This window comes from Calidris pugnax, unplaced genomic scaffold (genome assembly GCF_001431845.1).
Source record: "Calidris pugnax isolate Ruff unplaced genomic scaffold, ASM143184v1 scaffold44, whole genome shotgun sequence".
NCBI lineage: Eukaryota > Metazoa > Chordata > Aves > Charadriiformes > Scolopacidae > Calidris > Calidris pugnax.
The window spans coordinates 7,073,500-7,094,491 of NW_015094506.1; the positions used below are offsets into that span (position 1 = coordinate 7,073,500).

Below are 20,992 nucleotides of genomic sequence, written 5' to 3' on the forward strand. Positions count from 1 at the left end.
AAGCGCCGCGACTCCCCGTAGCTTCTCTCCGATCGGGCGGGGGACGCGGAGCCGCGCTCGGGAGCGCTCCCGCCTCCTCCCCCCCCCGGGGGCTCTACCCCTTTCGAAAAGCCCGCGCTGCTCGTAGATTGGCCGCGGCTCTTGGGCTTTCCTGCTGCACGGCAGTTTTCGGGTTAAACAGACGCGCCGCTTCCTCGGCGGAAGAGGTTTAGGAGCTTCCTGGGTCGCTTCCTCCCCTCTCAGGGGCTTTTTCACTCCCAGTGCACCTCTGTCCCTTGCGACTCCATCCCTTCCCTGCGGATCGTAGGGCCAGCCGTGCCCGACAGCCACGGGCCTTTCGAGCCGCCCCCGCTGCTGCCCGCCCCGCCTCCGCTTCGGTGCTGGAGCCCCTCGGAGCCGCCGGGCTCGTTTGGGTAACGGGGCCGCTCGGAGGCAGCGCCGGGAGCGGTAGGAACCCGCGGGGGTCGCAGCCTCCCTGCCCCCAACCCTGCGGCCGCCGCCTTTTCCCAGTCACTAGACCTTACTCTCGACTTTTCCGCGCTCAAGCGATGCCCCGCGCCACGCTGAGCGCTGTTAGGGGCGCCAGCGGCTGGAAAGAAATCGGGGAGAAGGGGAGGGCGCAGGGGTCCTCTTCCCCAGAGGGCAGGAGAACGTGAAATTTAATGGAATTAGCCGTTCAGCTCTCAACAAAGACGCTTAATCTCAGATCCGCAGCTGTTAACCTCGTGTATTTGAAGGGATTGCTCAGAAACGGGGTCCCCTGCAGCCTGGAGAAGAAGTGGTGGGATTGGATTTGACTGGATATTTGCGGTTTTGCACACACTGTCCACATCCTAAATCCCTGTGGTAAAAGGGAAAGAAATGCAAAACAGAGCCTCTGTTTTTAAGCCCAGTTCCTGAAACACTCTTCTTACTTTTCCTCTGTATTGCTGCTTAGGGTGCATCTGACTTTTTGGTCCTCTCTCAGGTTTATGAACTCTTCCCTATGTAACATAGAAACCTGCATACATATCCCACCTTTTTCGTTCCTGAAATTATCAGGGCATATCCCTGCATCCTGACAGCCTGAGCTGACATGGCTGTGCCCCTGTTTGGGATGGAGGTGGGCCTATCAGACTCTTACAGTTACCATAAGGGAGGGGTGTTGGGAGTCACACCCACTAAGTCTCAAAGGGTTTCTCCCAACTGGATGAAACTGAGGAGAGTGGATCAACTATGATTTTCCATCCCTCTACAACTAGTCGGAAAGGAGTAGGTTTTGACTGGGTATGGTCAAGCAACATGTACACTCCTGTAGCAAATGTGATAATCAGGCTTTTTTTCTTTACAGAGGAGTTGGAAAGGACAAAACCGAAACAGTTGCAGTAGCATCGGCAAAAATGTATCACACACATCCCGGCTAATTGAGCAGACCTCAGCAGGATGCCCTGGGAACAAACAGTTCGACCTCTGGAATGAGTTGGGGTAATGACAGCACAGGGAGAGGTGAGAGGGAAAACTCAAATTATTATAACTGTTCTGTAAGAAAATTCAGTTGGAGCAGTTACCCACCACAGACATTGCAGTAGCTGAGATTTAGAAGATTAGCACATCACTGAACACAAGTGGTGCTGGAGAACACCAGCCTAAGTACAATGATACCAGTCTAAAATACTTTTATGGGCAAGGAGTATATAGCTGTGGGTTCAGCTGAATAGACTTTATAGTCCTTAGCTGGAGATATCTGCCAAATAATGTAGAAATTGTTCTGTGCTACAGAAAGGAAGTGTATGTGTCTGCAGGAACACTGAATGAACCAGCTACATAGGCTCCACTGCATATACTGTCAAGTACAGGGACAAAATTAATATCTAAACACAAATTACTGTTTAATTTTAAAGCCGAGCTGGGCAGCATAGCATAGGTACCTACAGGAGATTGTTTTTCCCAGCTGGAAAAGGGGAATGCAGTGACAAAGAGCAAGTGCGGCCTGAGGAAAATGAGCTTGCAGGGACAAGGGTAATGTCATGTTAATGCCATGTTAGTGCCAATTGCACTGGCCTATCGGTCAGTCTCCCTAACTCATAATTTCTCCTGCTCCTTCCCTTCAGCCTGTGCACTGTTAGCCCTGTGGATTCCCACTCATTTCAGTTACGGGGGTGGATGAGCACAACTTCAGACTGATCCTCCCTCAGAAATAGCTTATCTTAAATTATTGACTCACTGCCACACTGTCTGATCACCGTATGTCTCTCAGGCCCCCGTATCACCCTCAAGTTGCTCTTTATATGGCTTCTGAATATATGAAGGAGGATTATAAGAAAGACAGAAAAAGACTTTTCAGAAGGGCCTGTAGTGACAGGACGAGGCACGGTAGTTTTAAACCTGAAAAGGGTAGATTTGGATTAGACATAAGGAAGAATTTTTTTATGAGGAAGGTGGTGGGACACTGGAATAGGTGGCCCAGAGAAGCTGTGGATGCCTCATCCCTGTAAGTGTTCAAAGTCAGGTTGGATGAGACTTTTACTTGATCAAATGGAAGATGCCCCCACCCACAGCAGGGGGGTAGTCTAGATGATCTTTGAACATCCCTTCCAAAGCAAATGATTCTGTGAATCTCAGCAGCTTTCCAGAAGACGATGCATTTCTCTCAAGTAACATTTACAGTTTGATTTTATCAGACAGGCCTAAGAGGCCAGATGAAATTTAATGTATGACTTGGAATCACATGGGAGGGAAGAAGAGAGGGAGCTTGGCTCCAACCTTGCTATATTTCATTACATGAATTTCTGTCATGAGTTAAAAATCAGTGCTATGAATTTACTACATGAATATGTATCTACTTATTTTAAAAAAATGGTTTTCCTAACAGATTCTGACATTTTACCAAGGAGAGCATGGAGACAAGGACTCAGACAGCAAGAGACATGGGGAAATATTATATGTAGTCATAGATTCCTGGGAAGAAACAACCAATTATGGATCAGAGTTATAGCATGAAGCTCTAACTTAATTTTATCCAGTAAAAAAAAAAAAGCAGAAACAAAACCTCAGCTTTCCAGAACTGGACAACTCATCAGGAATGGTATGGAGATGTCATTTTATAAAGCCCAGGTTTGTCCAGTAACTTCATGGTGGGGGTCTGCAAGTGGTAATAACTCCTGGGGAATCTGTGATACAGTCAGATTCCCAAGAATTGAGCAAACTGAAGAACTGGGTCATCATGGTAGAAGGGGTTCAGGGAGCTCTGCAGCAGATAGTGCTAAACTACACTGTTAGGAACATCCTGGGGACTGCTCTGTGTACCCAAAGCACAATAAACCTGTAGCAAACGTTACACCAAGTGTCTTTACCACTGCAGCTACCTTGCTTTCAAAATCTCCTGGGAATGACAGAAGAGCTGGCTACAGAGTGCCCAGTTTCTCATAGTGGCCTGATGTCCCACAACAGTCCAGTCACAGGCACTGAACTTCCCTCCCTGGAAGGAGCAAACTGGCCTCAGGAAAGGGAACAGCATGAACTGAGCTGTGGCTTCCCCACTGTATTCCAGAATTATTTTCATAGCCCAGCCTAGGATACTGTTAAGTTCCTTGTGGAACAGGACACTTTTTACCAGTTTGAGCCTTTAGGGTGTCTCCTTCAGAGTCTTGGTGTTTGTCTTGTTCTTTTTGGGTTTTCTTTGGGCCTGTACCAAAAAGATTGTGCATGAACACCATGGTGGAATACATTAATTTCATCTGCCAGTGAGGGCCCACTGAAAGAGTGATTTCTCTGCTGGCAGGTGTATCATCTGCATCTGTGGCCTATGCGAAAATAGAGACTGATTATTGATAAATTTTACGTTATATGTTTATGAAAGGATACATAATATACAGCCACGCAGCTTGTAAAGGAAAAAAACCCCAACCAACCAACCACGAAAAGCAGCGTCCATGAGAGGGCAGCAAACGCTCAGTACTGGAAACTTTTTTCACCTTTTCTGATCATTTTCGGGTCAAATGACAGCTACCAAATGACTTTTGTTAAATACTGCTTCTTGTTTTAAACAGTAAAAACCTCAGAAAGTTTTTCCTCCCCAAAAGAAGGTAGAACCAGAGCTGAATTGAAGGAAAAAAACATGCTTTTTTTACATATTTAATTTTTAATTCTCTCTAAAAATTTGCCATGTTATTGTCTATCCCACCAAATGAGCAGAAACAGTGTAGATATCCATCAAAAAAATCCGTTTACATTAAAAAAAATAGCGTCCCTTTCCAGCTGAACTCTCCTTGAGAAAACCTTCCGAAAGGGCGGGAAACAGAGTTGAGAGAGAAATTCAAGGAGGGGTAGAATTTCTCAGAAACATGATTGGACAGAATTTGCTGCAAGACGCTCCATTAAAAAACAACCAGGAGAAGCAGCGGTTTAAACCACAGAAGCCAAACGTGAGAATCAATGCAACCGGGTGAAATTGCAATGCGTAACATGTATCCATATTTTAAAATAACTATTACAGTAAGACACAGAAAGAGTAATTTAGGAGATAATGTAACTGGGATACCTTTCTGTGATGGAGGTTTTTATTCTAAAGATCGCGACGTATCAAAGACTTTTAAAAATGTATAAAGTATTGCGCCGAAAGGCCCAATGACTTTGGTATCTGAAGGCCCGAAAGTGCGGGAGAAGGGCAGCAACACGGAACCGCTTGTGCCGCGGGAACAGAAACTTGCATTTTTGCGCTAGAGCGGGGCGGGCCACGGGGAAAGAGGGGAGCTGTGGCGGGAACGAGCCCCAAGCCCCGCCCCTCCTGGCGGCAGTCCCCAATCAGGTCGGCTCCCAATATATAAAAAGCCACGCTCCGACCCACCCTCACCACACTCTACTCCCCGGTTCCAGCGGCAGCATGTCTGGCAGAGGCAAGGGCGGGAAGGGGCTGGGCAAGGGGGGCGCCAAGCGCCACCGCAAGGTGCTGCGCGACAACATCCAGGGCATCACCAAGCCGGCCATCCGCCGCCTGGCTCGGCGCGGCGGCGTCAAGCGCATCTCGGGGCTGATCTACGAGGAGACGCGCGGCGTCCTCAAGGTCTTCCTGGAGAACGTCATCCGCGACGCCGTCACCTACACCGAGCACGCCAAGAGGAAGACGGTGACGGCCATGGACGTGGTCTACGCCCTCAAGCGACAGGGACGCACCCTCTACGGCTTCGGCGGCTAAAGCCTTGATCGCCTGCCACCCCCGGACTATCCATCTCGAGAACCCAAAGGCTCTTTTAAGAGCCGCCCACTTTTTCCTTCTAAGGAGCTGTGACATTTTCCCTGAAAGCATATTTGAAACTTCTATCTAATTTCCAAAGTTTACTGAAATTGGCACTATATATTTCGTTAAAATAAGTGCGGGCCGATGTTTGAATTTGATTGTTAATAGAGAAGTCGTGTGAAAGAGACTATTTTTCATTTGTGTAATTAAACTCCCTTGCAAACCTTGTACTTCGCTAAAGATGATTAAGTGCCCTTTGTAATCAAAGCAATGCTTTCTTTTGCATATTTTTACAACCTTTGCCGATTTAAACATTACCTAGAATATTCACCGTTTGAAAAAAAAATTTCATTTTACTGAGTTGTTAATTTACTGTAAGGAAGAAAGGGAAACGAAGAGAAAATATCAAAGTCTGAGATAAGCTTTTTCTTTCAAATGTTTCTAAATAAATATTTTTCTTTATTATAACCTGTTCTTAGTTCCTTGTCGTTTTTTTTTTAATTTTATTTTTCAAAGCAGTCTTGGTAAATCTAACACCGTTTTCTAGAGTATGTATTTTGGGGGGAGGATGGGGAAACATGACACACCATGACAGGAAATTATGTCCCTGCCAGGGATATAGGAGTCTTATGCAAAGGTTCTCATTCTCGCAATTCTGCATTCTCTCCGAGAAGCCCTACTAAGTTATTGCTGTATTCTTGCCTTCATCACTGGAAGAAAAAGTTGAAAAAACAGTTTTTCAGGTTTATATTGAATTACCGCTAGTCATTGACCACTTAAAGACAACGGAGATCAATAAATATTTGCGGTGACTCCTGGTTTTCTCACAGCCTTAACGAGTAGGGGCTAATTAATTAAGACAGTATTTCCACATTTCTTTATATGTCATTTCACAAGTTCATTTTTAAAGTATTCTCAAAGTCTTGACTTTTCTTGGAGGTACTAATCTCATGTCAATTTTCCTGGTGATAAGAAAATAACATGAGAAAAATAGATTGAAACATGCATCTGTATTGGTACAGCTTGTTACACCCTTGTTAACAGCTACAAACTTGCATTATAGGATTTCTTAAGCGTCTGCCTCTGTGTTTCGAAGTAAAAAACACATTATCTCCAAAGCCACAAAGGAAAGATCGCCTGATACCTACAGGGAGCTCTGTTCGGCATCGAAGGAACATTTTTGCTTTTCCAATCATCCCATTAAAAAAAAGTCAATTAAAACAATTTGCAGATTTAAGAACAGCACCTGAATTTGAGCCTTCAAAAGGTTTTTAATGTCAGGAGCCTAACGGAGAGGGAAACCCGGAGAAGCAGAAGGGATGCGAGAGCTGTGTCTGAAATACAGCCCCCAGACCCCCCACAGGCCTCGGACTCGCCCCGAGGGAGCCGCGGCTGGGAGCGGGGATGGGAGACGGGGGCGGGGGCACGGGAGGCGGCAGATGCGGCTGTTGCTTGGGTCCTGGCAGAGATTTCCGAGGTAGCCAATGAGGACTCGTTGCTGCCAGCCAATCAGAGGCGAGACAGCTCTATAAATACCGGCGCTGAGAAGCCCTCAGCGCAGTGTTCGGTGTGGCCAAGGGAGTTCTGTGTCTGGTTGGCGATGGCGCGCACGAAGCAGACGGCGCGTAAGTCGACGGGCGGGAAGGCGCCCCGCAAGCAGCTGGCCACCAAGGCGGCCCGCAAGAGCGCGCCGGCCACGGGCGGCGTGAAGAAGCCGCACCGCTACCGGCCCGGCACGGTGGCGCTGCGCGAGATCCGGCGCTACCAGAAGTCGACGGAGCTGCTGATCCGCAAACTGCCCTTCCAGCGCCTGGTGCGCGAGATCGCGCAGGACTTCAAGACCGACCTGCGCTTCCAGAGCTCGGCCGTCATGGCGCTGCAGGAGGCCAGCGAGGCCTACCTGGTGGGGCTCTTCGAGGACACCAACCTCTGCGCCATCCACGCCAAGCGCGTCACCATCATGCCCAAGGACATCCAGCTGGCCCGACGCATCCGCGGCGAGCGCGCCTGAGGCTCCCGACGCTGCCCCTCCCTGGCTCCAGCACACACCGAGGCAGCCCACACAGACCCAAAGGCTCTTTTAAGAGCCACTACATCAACAATAAAAGGAGCTGTAACGCCTTATAAGCGGGTATGCTGTAGAAGTAGCTAATGTTTCCTTAAGTTTTTTCGTAGACTCTAGCATTTAATTTTATGCCCCAGCTCTTAATTTTAGCATTGTTATTTTATTTCTTTCATATTTTGCTACATAGACTGCTATAACCTCGTCTTTTCTAAACCCCGCAGGCAGAATGGAGGTTTGTCCGTCGCTGTGATTGCCCAGAACTCGAACCTGCTTTGAGGTAGAAGGGATCGAGGGGGAAGGGCTTGTGAAGGGGACCGTGGGTGGGACGTGGCTCTGCCCCGGACGGGCTCGGGCTGAGGAATTCTGCACCTTTAACCCTCCTGGCTGGTTGGGTCTAGGCAAGAGCAGACACTTCCTGCAGCTCGCTGGAACTCCTGCTGTCGAACCTGGCCAAGGAGGCCTTCTAAAGGGGGCTGTCCCCTTGCTCCAGCATTTATTAATGCCGGGAGCAACAGTGTTTGTCTCAAAAAAAGATGGATGACCACGCTGATGAGACTGGGTGCTGGGGGCTTCTTTCTCACAGCAGAGAAACCTACTTAAAATGGCCGAGAAACTGTGATTGGAATGTATGGTACACAGCAATAACTATCAGATTTGTTACTATTGATAATTAAAAAAACGTGGAAAAATTTTGTCTAGTTACTGATTTACTTATTTTCTAAGTGGGGTGTTCCTGTATTTCTGTTAAGAGTTGTATTATAATCTTGGGTTGGAAATTTGTGTATTCTTCCAATATTGAGTGTACTGTATAATGTAATGTATTTGTCTCTGAACTTGTACTTCCCCAGAGATTGAGCACAAGTTTTCTGACAAGCGATCAGAAAATATGTTAAATTTGTTAGCTTTCTGCAGTCAGATTTCTAGGATTCTTCAGAAGATACTGCCAGGATATAATTCTATGTATTCATGTACCTTTCAAACGTCCTTTGCTCGAATCATTACTGAGACAAGCACGCAGGAGTGACAAAAAAATGAGCCTAAAAAAAGAAGGGGGCAAAGTTAAAAATTAGGTCTCAGATTCCTATGAGAAAGTAGTTGTTTTTTCTCCCGTTATATTGGGAAAGATCTTCCCAGCTGCCAAAGCTCATGGTTGGTGCTTGGGATGTACTGGGTAGCACTGAGGGGAGCCATTAGAAGGCAGAGGGGTCACCTCTTGTCATTAGAAGGTTCTGAACCTCATTTGTGTGCTTTCTCTTAGCCATCCTTGCTGCATTGGGGACACAATCTGTCAGAGACAGCATCATGAATGAGAAAAAAAAAAAAAGGTGCAAATACTTGCCAAGTGTAGCAATCAGCCAAGATTAAGGTTTGTTTGGGGGGTTCTTTCCTCTTCTCTTTTTTTTTCCTTCATTTTTTTCCTCCCACATAAAGTCCCTCAACAAGTCTGCTGATCTTCATGGCACTAGATTGAAACCAGGTTGCAATGGAAGTGGAGAGGTGCAATGTTACCAAGTGATGAATGGAATGGCTGTGCAGTCTGCAGTGAACAGTGGAGCTAATCTATTTTTTTATTTCATTTCTTTCGAACAGAATGTATACTTTTTTGTTATTTTATTTTTAATACAGATTTCACTTCTATTTATGTATTTGTATGTAAATTAAACATTTTTTGGTATGTGTAATGAATAAAAGAAACTCAAGTGTGGGAGACTGGCTAGCTGAGAAGGGTCAGCTAGCCCAGCAAGAGCTTAATAAGCACCGTATTCAGCTTATCTAGCTCCCAATAACTGCAAGGCCTTGAAGTTGTTCTTCTGGCCTTGAAGGCAGCTGTGGTCCAACAACAGAATGTCTGTGATAAGGTAAACATGTAACTGTAAGAAAGGAATTTCGGGTGGAACTGTCTTTTTAGAACTAACCAATAATGAGCTCTCATTTTGCAATATGTATGAGCTAATTATGAGTGTGCATAAAAGAATGGTAGTGTGTCTAAATAAACGAAGCTTGCTGGTCACTCATATTGAGTGCTCATGTCTTCCCTCCGTCGCAACACTCAAGTGATACAGAGAAAAAATACTGGCAGGCTTGGAAATTGAAGTTTTATGCTATAACATAACTGAGACTTCTGCATTGCTTTTAGAGGCAGCACGACGTGAGAATACTTTGCACTTCAAGCCTTGGGAGTGAAGAACACCTTCCAATAGAAGTTCTATGTTCTCTTAGAAGTCTGATGACAAAAGCATAACCTCTGTCCTTGCTTCTACTGTTGTTGTCCTGCAGCATAGTTAATGTTAACCAGAAAGAAAGAAAAAAATAAAAATAATAAAAAAGGAAACCACAAAAAACCTCAGTCCTATTTCTAACAACTATCACATTGGTGATGCAGTTGCAGTAAGATCCTACCTAGGCCTTTTTAGCAATCTTACTAGATGGCACTGATACATGACCTGGTAACACAGACAAGATATTGAGTACTTATCAATGATGATGAATAATTTCCTCACCCACTTTTGAGAACACATTCCTCAGCCTGATCAGTGGGGGCTCCTTATAGAGCCTGGGTGTGCACCGAGTGTGGTTGGGTTTGTTCACCCTGTGACCTTACTCTTAATTTACAATTCTAACAATTCTGAGGCTTTAACTTTTTAACTTTTGCTAATCTTGAAGTGGGGCCTTGCTACAAACTTTCAGTCCAGTTAATCAGACCCTGCCAACCTGGAACAACAATTAGAATCAGTATGGAGCCTACTGAAGTCTTACAATTTAACCAAACACACAGTTACTTTTAAAATTATAATATATAGTTAATTTTAAAATTATAATAATATAATTCATTTTAAATTAAATTTATAGGCAAAGTCTCTGTGCTATTCCAGCAGGAGCACTTCTAATTTCTACTGCATAAAATTGTCACCCCTTACTATGCAAGTGGTGATGTACAGAGATGAATAAAATAGAATAGTTTAGAGCCCTACAACGATTGTCAAGGCCAACTGTGAAGTAGCTTCCTTCATTTCATCTACCATATTGTATTGTTGGAATCTCAAAAAATAAAGCCAGATGGATAAAGTTGGGTGGTGCTGGGGTAGAAGGGACTAGGAAAGAGACAGAGGTGGGTGGGTGCCAAGAGAAATTAAAATTTGTGAGTGAAGGATGAGCATATGTAAGTGTGTATCCATACCTATATCATTATGCTATGATTATTTCTTGTACCTGCGGTGTTTTGCCTCCTGTGTAGTCTTCCTGAAACGCACCCAATGAAACTTCTTGCAGGATTCCTCAGATACACTCAAATACCTGAATTTTCACTTCAGACAGATATGGCTGGTAACAGTTACAGAAGCGTATAGAACAGGCCAGACTCGGATAGGAAGGGCAGTGTAAAGATGCTGTGACAACACAGAAGCAAAAACCAAAGGAATGGGTTTGGGTTTTTACATGACTATATAGAAATGCATAGACTTCTCTGAAACGTTAAAACAGCAAGAGTCTGCAAGACTTCACACAGTCAAGCAAGAAACTGAAATGGATGAAAGGCCAACTGTGATTTCCTGAAAACAAAACTTAACTGAATCAACTAAAGTCTCGTAAATGACCTTCTGATCCCCATGTGTATTCCTCTACTGACTCCACTTCCTTTTTATCATCAAACACAAAATGCTCCTCTCTCCAGTTCTCCAAACCGTAGAAGCATGTTTCCTACAGGGCTCTCACCGGTTACAAAGCTGCCCCGGTTTGACAGCTGCTCCCTTTCCCCACCTGCTTTAGTCCCAAACAAAATCCACAAAAACTTTCCTTTGTGCCAGCACTCCCCATGGATTTGGAAAATGGGAAGATGGACTTACCGGGAACATACACAAGGTTCTCTTTGTTTTTTCCACGTTCGCCTTCATCTTCTGCTTCAGGCTTTCTCAAATTCATAGCAAACAGAAAATTGAGAATATAAAAGATAATTAGACTAATTTATTGAATTTTCTATTTTTATCCCTTGCATTAGGCTTATCCCCTTAGAACTTTTGCTTTATTTATTTCATACATAGAAATGTAGAGCTCTCAGATCCAATCCAGCGTTAGGATTTTTAGAGTATATTCAGTAAGATTAATGATAAAGTATATTTAGATATTTTTTTCTCTAATAAAAAGCTGTTTGAAGCTTATCATCTAAAACTAAATCAGGTTATGCCTTCCACATTTCTTAAAAGTGAAAACATGCAGCAGTCTATAAACCAGTTACAAAATAAAATATTTACTGGAAATATCAACTGTTGGGAAAGGAAAATTATTATTATAGGCTTTAAGGTGGTGGTTGTTTTCGGGTTTTTTTAAGATTACAGCTCTTACCATGAGTGTTAAATAAAAAGTACTTTTCATTTCCCTTATGTGAGGTACTCCTTTTTCTGATGTGTGAAGTTATTATTCCTGCATAATCGATTAAGTACTTCCAAGCCCCTCCCTATAAAAGCATATAAAAGACTGCTAAAACCCCTAAAGTTTTCGAGGGTTGCTTAGGAAGGCCTAAAAACATGTTTTCATTCAAATTGTGGTATCTGATTGCAAAGGCCTCTTGACAACAGTATCAAGAGAAATCAACTGAGCAGAGAGCTGGGGAGGGTGGGAAGGAAACTAAACAAATAACGAGATTTTTGCTAGTTATGAAACAGTCAAACATTATACTACCTTATAGAAACTTCAGAATTATTTTACCCAAGTATCAAAAAAAGAGTGTCACAGCCCTATTATGCAATGTGGTGGCTCTTAAAAGAGCCTTTAGGGTGCGGGGATGAAGGGTGGCCGAGGGAGGACCTGCAGCAGGAGCCTCAGGCGCGCTCGCCGCGGATGCGTCGGGCCAGCTGGATGTCCTTGGGCATGATGGTGACGCGCTTGGCGTGGATGGCGCAGAGGTTGGTGTCCTCGAAGAGCCCCACCAGGTAGGCCTCGCTGGCCTCCTGCAGCGCCATGACGGCCGAGCTCTGGAAGCGCAGGTCGGTCTTGAAGTCCTGCGCGATCTCGCGCACCAGGCGCTGGAAGGGCAGTTTGCGGATCAGCAGCTCCGTCGACTTCTGGTAGCGCCGGATCTCGCGCAGCGCCACCGTGCCGGGCCGGTAGCGGTGCGGCTTCTTCACGCCGCCCGTGGCCGGCGCGCTCTTGCGGGCCGCCTTGGTGGCCAGCTGCTTGCGGGGCGCCTTCCCGCCCGTCGACTTACGCGCCGTCTGCTTCGTGCGCGCCATCGCTCTGAGGGAACCCGAGTGCTCTCCTGGAAGCGCTGCGCTGGAATGGCAGCGCCCGGCAGCAGCGGCGGCTTTTATAGCATGTTCTCCCCCCTGATTGGCTGGCAGCAGCGCCGCGTTGCTATTGGGTGCTTTTGAATTCGAAAAGCCCGCCTGGAACGCGCGCCTTTTCTCCAACGGCGCTTCCCCCCCCCGCGTTTTGCATTCGCCGCCCTTGTTTTCTTTTATTACAACAAATTTTATAGCTTGCCTTGAAATTAAAAGCCTTTGTGTAAAATTGTTTAAAAGGGAAACGAATGATTGCAATTTGCAATGTCCTGAACGCGTACAACATTCATGCGTCTTTTGGTCTAATTTAACCAGACCTGAGCTTTAACAAATAATTGTTTTACAAGTTTTTCTCAAAAACAGTCTTTATAACCGTATTTTAGCGCTCGGGTGTTATGAGGGGTTTTTTTGGGGGGGTGGTGGTGGTGTATTGCATTAGGGTGTTTTTATTGGTTTTCTTTTTTATTGTGGGTTTTTGTTGGTTTTGTTTGTTTTTTCCATAGTGTAACTTTAATAGTAAATAGTAGAAAATAATATCGCAGCTGGTAGAGTAATACAGTAAATGCTTTCAGACTTAGATTAATCGCATGTGAAAATGCTCCAATTCAAGATATCGTGAAAGAAATTCAGACGAGTTGAAAACACTATAAGTAGTATTCCCAGCCTGTAGTTTGCTGAAATACAGGCTTTGTAGTTCATACGCTTTCCATTTTCCCCCACTACATATTTCTGCTGTATTTTCCTGGCCAGGAAAGTTTTCCATAGAGCCCGAGTAAAGAAGGGCTTTTGGGCAAAGACAGAACTGACTCCGGATAAGGGGAACAGCTCCAGCTTCAGCAGCCCTGAAATGAAAGCAGCAGCGTCTGAGCTTTAACACAGCGGATGCAAATAATAATGGATAGCTCATTAAAATAATAATAATATAATAATTAGATGAGGTGAGGGTTCAGGGGGCGACTAGCTGTGATACCTCCCATCCTGGAAATCCGTTCATTTCCACGGGTGGAGAGCTGCAGGGATTGACAGAAGTTAAATACAAACGCATATTATCCCCTTCTGGTACTGTTTACTCAAATTAGTGAAAAACAGGCCAACGAGAGATGCCTGTAGCACGATGCTTATCGCTCTCTCTGAGCCGGGCCAGCTCAACAGCTCGAAACAGGAGCATAAAGTCTGGGTGTTTAGGAGTGAGAGTAGTCCTTTACTCATTAGATCCCAATTACGCTAACACCGAAATCAATAGCTTTATACGTTCCCTTATCTATTTAACTAGGGCATTTCCTAACATATTAAGCGCTTAATCGTCTACTGAATGATTTAATGAAAATACACGATTAATAACAAAATTAAAGCGCGTTTTACTTTCCTTTTACCAGCTTTGAAGCAACACAGCTCTTTTCCAGGCTCAGTGGGTGGCTCTTAGAAGAGCCTTTGGGTTCTCGAGATGGATAGTCCAGGGGGCGGGCGATCAAGGCTTTAGCCGCCGAAGCCGTAGAGGGTGCGTCCCTGTCGCTTGAGGGCGTAGACCACGTCCATGGCCGTCACCGTCTTCCTCTTGGCGTGCTCGGTGTAGGTGACGGCGTCGCGGATGACGTTCTCCAGGAAGACCTTGAGGACGCCGCGCGTCTCCTCGTAGATCAGCCCCGAGATGCGCTTGACGCCGCCGCGCCGAGCCAGGCGGCGGATGGCCGGCTTGGTGATGCCCTGGATGTTGTCGCGCAGCACCTTGCGGTGGCGCTTGGCGCCCCCCTTGCCCAGCCCCTTCCCGCCCTTGCCTCTGCCAGACATGACCGCTCTCTGCCGCTGCTGTGCCGAGATCTGCGCTAGAGGCGGCCGGGCCCGGCTTTTTATATATTGGGAGCCGACCTGATTGGGGACTGCCGCCAGGAGGGGCGGGGTTCCCGCCGTTTTTCCCCTCTCCCGTCACAGCGCGCGGCGGACCATTGCCTGCCGCCGCCTGTCTATCCGGGCTGCACAGTCTGCAAAGTAAAGAAATAAATGACACCCCTCTGACAAAAAATTCTCGCGACGTACACGGCCGTAACAATCGGAACGCTTCCCCCGCCCCCCCATGGTTGGGTTTGTGTAACCCACTTGCTGTGCAGACGTGCTTGCAGTTTATTTTCTTGCAGTGTCCGTGATTCGCTTGAACGGCTTAAAATTATCATAATTTTCATGCTGCTGTTCGTTAACGGTTTTATTTTATTTGTATTCAAAGTTCTAGACACTTTTCTTCAGAAGTTTTAATGTTTTCAAATCTTGTACTGGTTCGAGGGAATTTTTCACACTTAATCTGTGCTGGCAGGATTTCTAATGTATTTGGTTTGCATTTTGCTTTCCACCTTCCCTTTCTTAAATGAGAAGTTTGATACTCTCTCCTGATTTTCATATAAGCAATTTTGAGTCTGTAAGCACATATTAACAAAAAGTGGAATAGAATCTGTTTTATTTTATTAGCTTTATATTAGATAATGCATTTTACTAATTTTGCTCGTTTGGATTTACTGCTGTGGGGAATTTATCCTTATTTTTCACAAAATATCCTTTAGTGTACTATAGATTTAAATTTTGCTATCCTAATCAGTAAGAAAATCACCTTCCTCTTGTACTGGAGATCATGCTTTTCAATTTTTAGCTGTTGTTTTATGGGTCTAAATGTATACTGGATGTACTGGAACCCATATTAAATGTATACTGGAAACAGATCAGATTCTGAATTGGTATTTGTGAAAGTAAGGTGCAATTCTTGCCTAAGGATGTTACAAATGTCACAGTATAAGAACATCTTCCATCTAGCAGCTGGAATAACTGCTAGACTAACACATGAAAAATCGCTTCATTTTTTTCTGAAAAGCAAAAAAAAAAAGTTTCTAATTTGATTTTCTTCTGTCCTTTATGTAGGAAATGCAAGCAAATTTCAAACTGTGATATGTATATCATACAATAAGTAGTTTCTCTCTGTTGTTCAACTAAAATGGAAAGGTGTAGCTTCCCTAAGTCTATTTAATTAGTAATTCCATCATAAAACTAAAGGAGTGTTTTGCTCTCTATGGTCATATTAAAAGCTTAATAGGGGAACTCATTATCCTAATTTCTCAAATATTGTTTCTAATACTGTCCCTAGATGTTTTCATGATCAAATCTCTGTCTTTTTGGGGTTGTGTTTTGGGGTTTTTGTTGGGTTGTTTTGTTTTGTTTTTGGGAAGAGGATAACAAATAGGATTTAGATGAAATTTTTCTTCTCCCTAGCTAATCTGCCTTACTTCAGAAAAGGAGTACATTAATAACATGGGAATGATCTTTTTCTCCTCTTCCAATCGGAAGCAACCCTCACAGAACACTGTCAGGTCCTACCCATCACCTGGAGAGGCCTGCACAGCTTTTACACAGGCTGTAGCAACGGTGCTTCCTGTCACAAAGCTGAAGAGGAATGAATGGATAGGTATAACGGGGAGTCTCCCTAGATTTGGTACAGTCCTGAGGATACCTCCTTTCTCTGCCTGGGAGGAACTGAGTATGATAGAGGGGCTTTAAAAATTTATTATGCTTGCTACAGTTTTTGCTTATACAGCACTGACAGGTCACAAAGCAGTAAAGAAACTCAACCCTTTTCTGCTGTAAATAGAGATCCTAAATCCTAAGGAAGGATTTCAGAATAGTTTTGGAGTTTTTTAATTATACCTGGCTTTCTTTTCTTCAGTTACTAATGTCTCACTACAGGCAGAACACAAAATTTCAATCCCCCTCTCTCTCTGCTCCACAACCCCTGCCCATACTTACTAGTGACAGTGCTCAAACAAGAACACTTACATTTTTGTTCAGTTGGAACACTGGACTGTAGGCTAAGGGCAGATTCACAACAAGGTGCAATCAAGGCAGATTTAATTCAGTGAGACAGAGGCAAATGACAAAGCTTTTGATGTACTGAGAACACTTGCTATCTATCCCCATAATTTTAAGACTCAGCTTTTGGTTTCCATTTGTAAGTTTTCAGATGTCTTGCTTATATTCTGGTTTTGCATCATCTAGGTACAATTACCATCTCAATAGATTATGTTTTTTTCATATCTGTTTAAAGTGTAACACAATAAGATAGGGCTCTTGTAGGGTATTGTGCCTCTATCAACAACCTCAGGGTAATTAGAATACACAGTTATTAATTTAATCCTGATTTTAAAGAACGTAATGGAAGAAATGCTAATAGAACTTCAGGCTTCAAGTTTTAGATCAGTATTAGCCAAAAAATTTACTGCTGGGCCTTGTATTCTGAGACTATATATGAATAAACTTCTGGAAAGGTATTAATATTTTTCAAACTAGTAGTTTTGAATTTTGTATGAGTATTGGACAGGTTTTCATATTCCTTGTGCTTTCCACTCACTGGCAGCTGGTGCATCATTCCCTGTTCAAAATATTCTCTGTCACTTTCAAAGGAAAAATTGAATTGCGATCTGTCCTTTGTGAATGAGACAGGTTGTACAGCCCCCTGCTCTGCACTGTTATCCTGCTCCTGTCATCTGCTGTGCTGAAAACACAGCAGATTTCATCTAGACTTGCTGGGGGAAAGAAACAAATTGTTTCCTTGCAATGAGCACTTTTGGCAGACCAACAAACCCCCCCAGTGGAGGAGAGATCGGAGGAGAAGGGTAAAAAGACAATAAGCTTGAGGAATAGTGTACGGTAAAGAAGGCTGCTCTTATCTCAACACCAGGGAGACCGGAGGGTTACCATGGTTTTAGATAAGACAGCTGCACCAGTGAATCATCGGGTTCCCTCAGACAATTAACAAATAACTGAGCAAGCCAGACCAGCATGAGAGGCAAGGGGAACAGCCTAGATGTGGCTCAGCCCAACAGAAAGCATAAAACTGGGACAACAAATAAAAAAAAGTTTGAAGGAGCAATGGGCTTGAAATGGTTTCAACCAACATATTCCTTCCCAGCAACGGGGGAGGCCCAGCATCGTGACAATGAGCATGTAGAGACCAGTAACGACAACCACGTTTGCACTGGGATTCAACTGTATGTGGCAAATGTTATATTATGCTTGTGATGGGGTTTCAGTACACTGCTGTGTATCCCTCCACTACATCAAAATCCTGTATAATGCCAAATATGCTCAATAAGGAAATTTGATATTAAACATTAAACTGTCCTCGTGCATAATACGTAAAAGAACCTGGTTGGGGGGTGTTCAACTCTGACAGCATGGACATGGGATCGACTTGGACCTGTCTCTACAAGTGGGTAAGGCTGTAAACTGCACAAGATCTGACTTGTTTGGCACAATTTGGGCTTTTAATCTACTCCAGTGGTTTTCTGTATCCCCATGCCCACATTCCCCCCGCTTCAGTCCAGCATGTAAGCCACAATACAAAGCTGTGCTTCCTGAGATTGAGTAGACCACATGATTTTTGGTAAGAAATATCTTAAGCACAGAAAGCTTTTCTCTTGAGACTGAGGGCCAAGTCAACATTTGCATGTGTGGATTTGCCATTTGGAAGGAATCTCCTGGCAGTAGCATAGTTGCAAAAGTGGTTTATGTTGCTTAAGTAAAACTAGCAAACAATGTCACCAAATGTTTAAATATTTAAATGTTAAAGCAATCAGATTCCCAGTGTGTTGATCATGACTATCTATTTGATAAGTATGATAAGATTTGGGGGGACTGCAATAATGAATTTAGTTTAATGATTGATAACATCTCTCCCTTTCTCTTCCCCATCAGCTGAGACAATCAGAGGTGGGGACCTCCATTTTCATCTTTTGTTTTAAAGGCTCCTGTCAGACAGAGATACAAGAGGTTGGACTGTTTCTAACCACCTTCTTGCTGCCAAGTTCAGAAACTACACAAGGAATGATAAATCAAGAAAACTCCTCTGTCGTGCCCCAGCAGCCTGGGCTGGCCTTTGAGGATGTGGTTTGCCATGCACAAAGAGCAGCTTCTTACAGATCAGAAGATGACCCATTCGGGGGCAAAATCTTCTAGACACTGTCTCACGTTCCCTGCGCCATGCCAGCTGCGGGCGAGGGCGAGTGCACGTTGCCTGAGTCACTGCTCTGCAAACCAGCAGGAGCTGGATGCCGTTTCCTCATGGAAAACGACATCACAGGATTAGTCTCCCCAGCGGTGGATCGCAGGAAGGGACATGGCACACGCGCTTCCGAAGGAATGTTGTGCTTGGCAGGCACCAACACCCAAGCAACTCACGTGGCCACCGCTCACACCTCCCCCTCACCAGGCCAGATGTTTCAGGGTTCCTTTCAAAGCATCACTGTTTGTTAGAATTGCAAAAAAATACGCTTTCTGGGGTGTTTCTCTCACACAACAACCTACCAGGACTGTTGTCCATGGTCGGCCTAGTACTACTCTGGAGTAGTGAGTGTGATGTGTCTCACCACTCTGCCTTGGAAGGACAAGGCTTACATGGGCCTCATCCCCAGCACCCCATGCACAGCCTGCAGGTTTGCTAAGATATGTAGGTCCCTCTTTTCCCCATCATCAAATTTTTAGGAAACATCTACTCATGGCTTCTGATTGCAGCCTGGCAGCTCCCCCCATGCACAGCCTGTCTGCTCACTCATCGTGGGCAGGCTCACTGAATAGCTGCTGTAGCTCTTCAGATCTGTGAAGAAAGGCTGGAGGAACTCCAAGACCAGGTTTGAGGTCTTGGGAAGATAGCAATAGGGTCAGTTCCTCACGTGAAGCTGTTTTAGGACATGGGAGAGAAGGGACAGGGTCAATAACCTGGAACTGCAGGCAGGGACACCCCTTTGCCCATATTTTTTTCCTCCCTATGCTCTGTGCTTCTCCTGGGAGGACAATGAAGAATCAAGCCCAATCAGACCTCTCCAACTCCACCCAAGGCACTCCAGGCGTTTTACCCAGAACCGGGTGCTCCATGGAGTTCAGAGCTCTGTAGCACACACCGTGCAAATCTGCTCCTGCATTCGGGTAAGGGAGAGCAAACAGCAAACCAGCTACTCCGCGACCACAGCTGACACTTGGCTGCTTCTCTTAAACCCTTATTCTGTTTTCTTGACCGGCATTTAAAGCAGCACAGGTCTAATAACACATTGATCATTGATTAAGCTAGAAAGATGTATCCCGAAATCGTTGTAAGCCATTTCCTGCACAGCCGAGACTGATCACTCCTCTCCTTGCCCAGGCTCCCGCAGAGCTGCACTGGGCAGTGAGTTTTCCCATCGAACTCTGCCAACTCTTACAGAGTTGTAAGTACTTAACAGCAGCTGAGGTACTGCCCTGTCCAAACAGTCTCTCTGGGGCATGGTTTTCCAAGTAATGAATCTGCTGTGGCCACCGCTGCAGGAATGTACTGAATTTTGTCCTGGGCTGTGTTTCTGGAGGAAGCCAAGTCTGGAAAATGGTGACGTGCATTGTGTCGGTTTCTCCAGACTCTACTGCTGTGCTTTGTCTTTGTTACAGGAATACTTGGTTGGAAAACCAAATACTTCAGTTGGAAACCCCAACTGCTTACAGGATTTTATTTATGCTTAGGCTTTGGACACAGCAGCAGACTTGCCTTTAAGGACCCAGCAGCTGAGAAAGCCACCACCACCCCCAGGTTCCATCCAGGTCAGATCAGTCATTTCCTGGCCCATGCAAGTAGCTGTTCTGCTTCATGTGCAGAAGTTTGCACCCCTCTGACAAACTGCACAAGATTTCTTTTGGCCTATACCTCAAGTTTACTAAAGTCACTTTTAATGGGGTGTCTTACTTTTAGCTCTGTCTACCCTCCTTAACTTAGTATCATCCATGCATGTTAAGGGTACATTGTCTCTTATCATCCAGGTTTTACTGAGAACACCAATTAATATCAAGTATTCATTCAGCCCTGGGGAGTTCTTTTCTCTACTAAGTGTCTGAAGTCACTAATTTGTTAACTACAGCCCTTTGACCCCATTCTACAATCAATTTTCAAATATCTAACAGCCTGTTGATTCTGCCCATACTCCTTCAGATAGGAAATTAGAATGCTATCTCAGCTGGTTCCAAAAGCCTTACTAAATACGTGTTTATTGCACTCTGCCCTCCTCCCCTGCCTGCAGAGATTCTCTCTAATCTATAGTTCTGTGATAACTACCAGGACCTAGATATCAGCAATTTGTGTTGCTCTCCACCCATCATCAGGAGTCAACGGAACACTTTATTTATGCTGGTTGCTCAGTCTCACTGATTCTTAGAGACCCCACTATCTTCCCAAGTTACGTTTTCTAGTGTGTCACTTTAGTCCCTATTGGAAATTATTTTCTTACTGCTAACTTGCTGCAGCAAAGAACATTAGTTCTTGTATTTCCTACAATGTGTACTGAGGAAAGAGGAATTCTTTCCTCTTCACATTTTAAGTGTTTGAGAAGAAACTTCAGATTTTTGGCCTTCTCTTTGAGTCAGGGAACTCCAACAGTGTGTGCCTTCCCA

General features: G+C 44.8%; 5 protein-coding genes across 6 annotated transcripts in view; 3 read left to right on the forward strand and 2 right to left on the reverse strand.

Moving 5' to 3' along the window:
* Window positions 1-14,354, reverse strand: part of LOC106901079 — a 22,569-nt gene extending 8,215 nt beyond the window's left edge. The window contains 3 exon segments of the mRNA XM_014963414.1: window positions 8,561-8,565; window positions 12,173-12,509; window positions 13,983-14,354. Coding sequence (XP_014818900.1) covers window positions 8,561-8,565; window positions 12,173-12,509; window positions 13,983-14,341 — 701 coding nt within the window. The 5' untranslated portion in view covers window positions 14,342-14,354.
* The window catches only part of LOC106901049 (histone H1.10-like), a 135,129-nt gene that overhangs the window by 58,289 nt on the left and 55,848 nt on the right, over window positions 1-20,992 (reverse strand). The gene's annotated exons all lie outside the window — the stretch shown is intronic.
* The window catches only part of LOC106901051 (histone H1.10-like), a 29,793-nt gene that overhangs the window by 1,058 nt on the left and 7,743 nt on the right, over window positions 1-20,992 (forward strand). The gene's annotated exons all lie outside the window — the stretch shown is intronic.
* On the forward strand, window positions 4,843-5,683 carry LOC106901074 (histone H4). The gene has a single exon (XM_014963410.1). The coding sequence runs from the start codon at window positions 4,862-4,864 to the stop codon at window positions 5,171-5,173; it is 312 nt and encodes a 103-aa protein (XP_014818896.1). The 5' UTR covers window positions 4,843-4,861; the 3' UTR covers window positions 5,174-5,683.
* Window positions 6,793-9,583, forward strand: LOC106901055 (histone H3). Of its 2 annotated transcripts, XM_014963390.1 has the most exons (3): window positions 6,793-7,346; window positions 7,502-7,557; window positions 9,418-9,583. In XM_014963390.1, exon 1 carries the CDS (start codon window positions 6,816-6,818, stop codon window positions 7,224-7,226), a length of 411 nt encoding a protein of 136 aa, XP_014818876.1. In that variant the 5' UTR covers window positions 6,793-6,815; the 3' UTR covers window positions 7,227-7,346; window positions 7,502-7,557; window positions 9,418-9,583. The 2 variants fall into 2 exon arrangements, with proteins under 2 accessions (XP_014818876.1, XP_014818875.1); XM_014963389.1 differs by having other exon boundaries at window positions 7,502-9,583.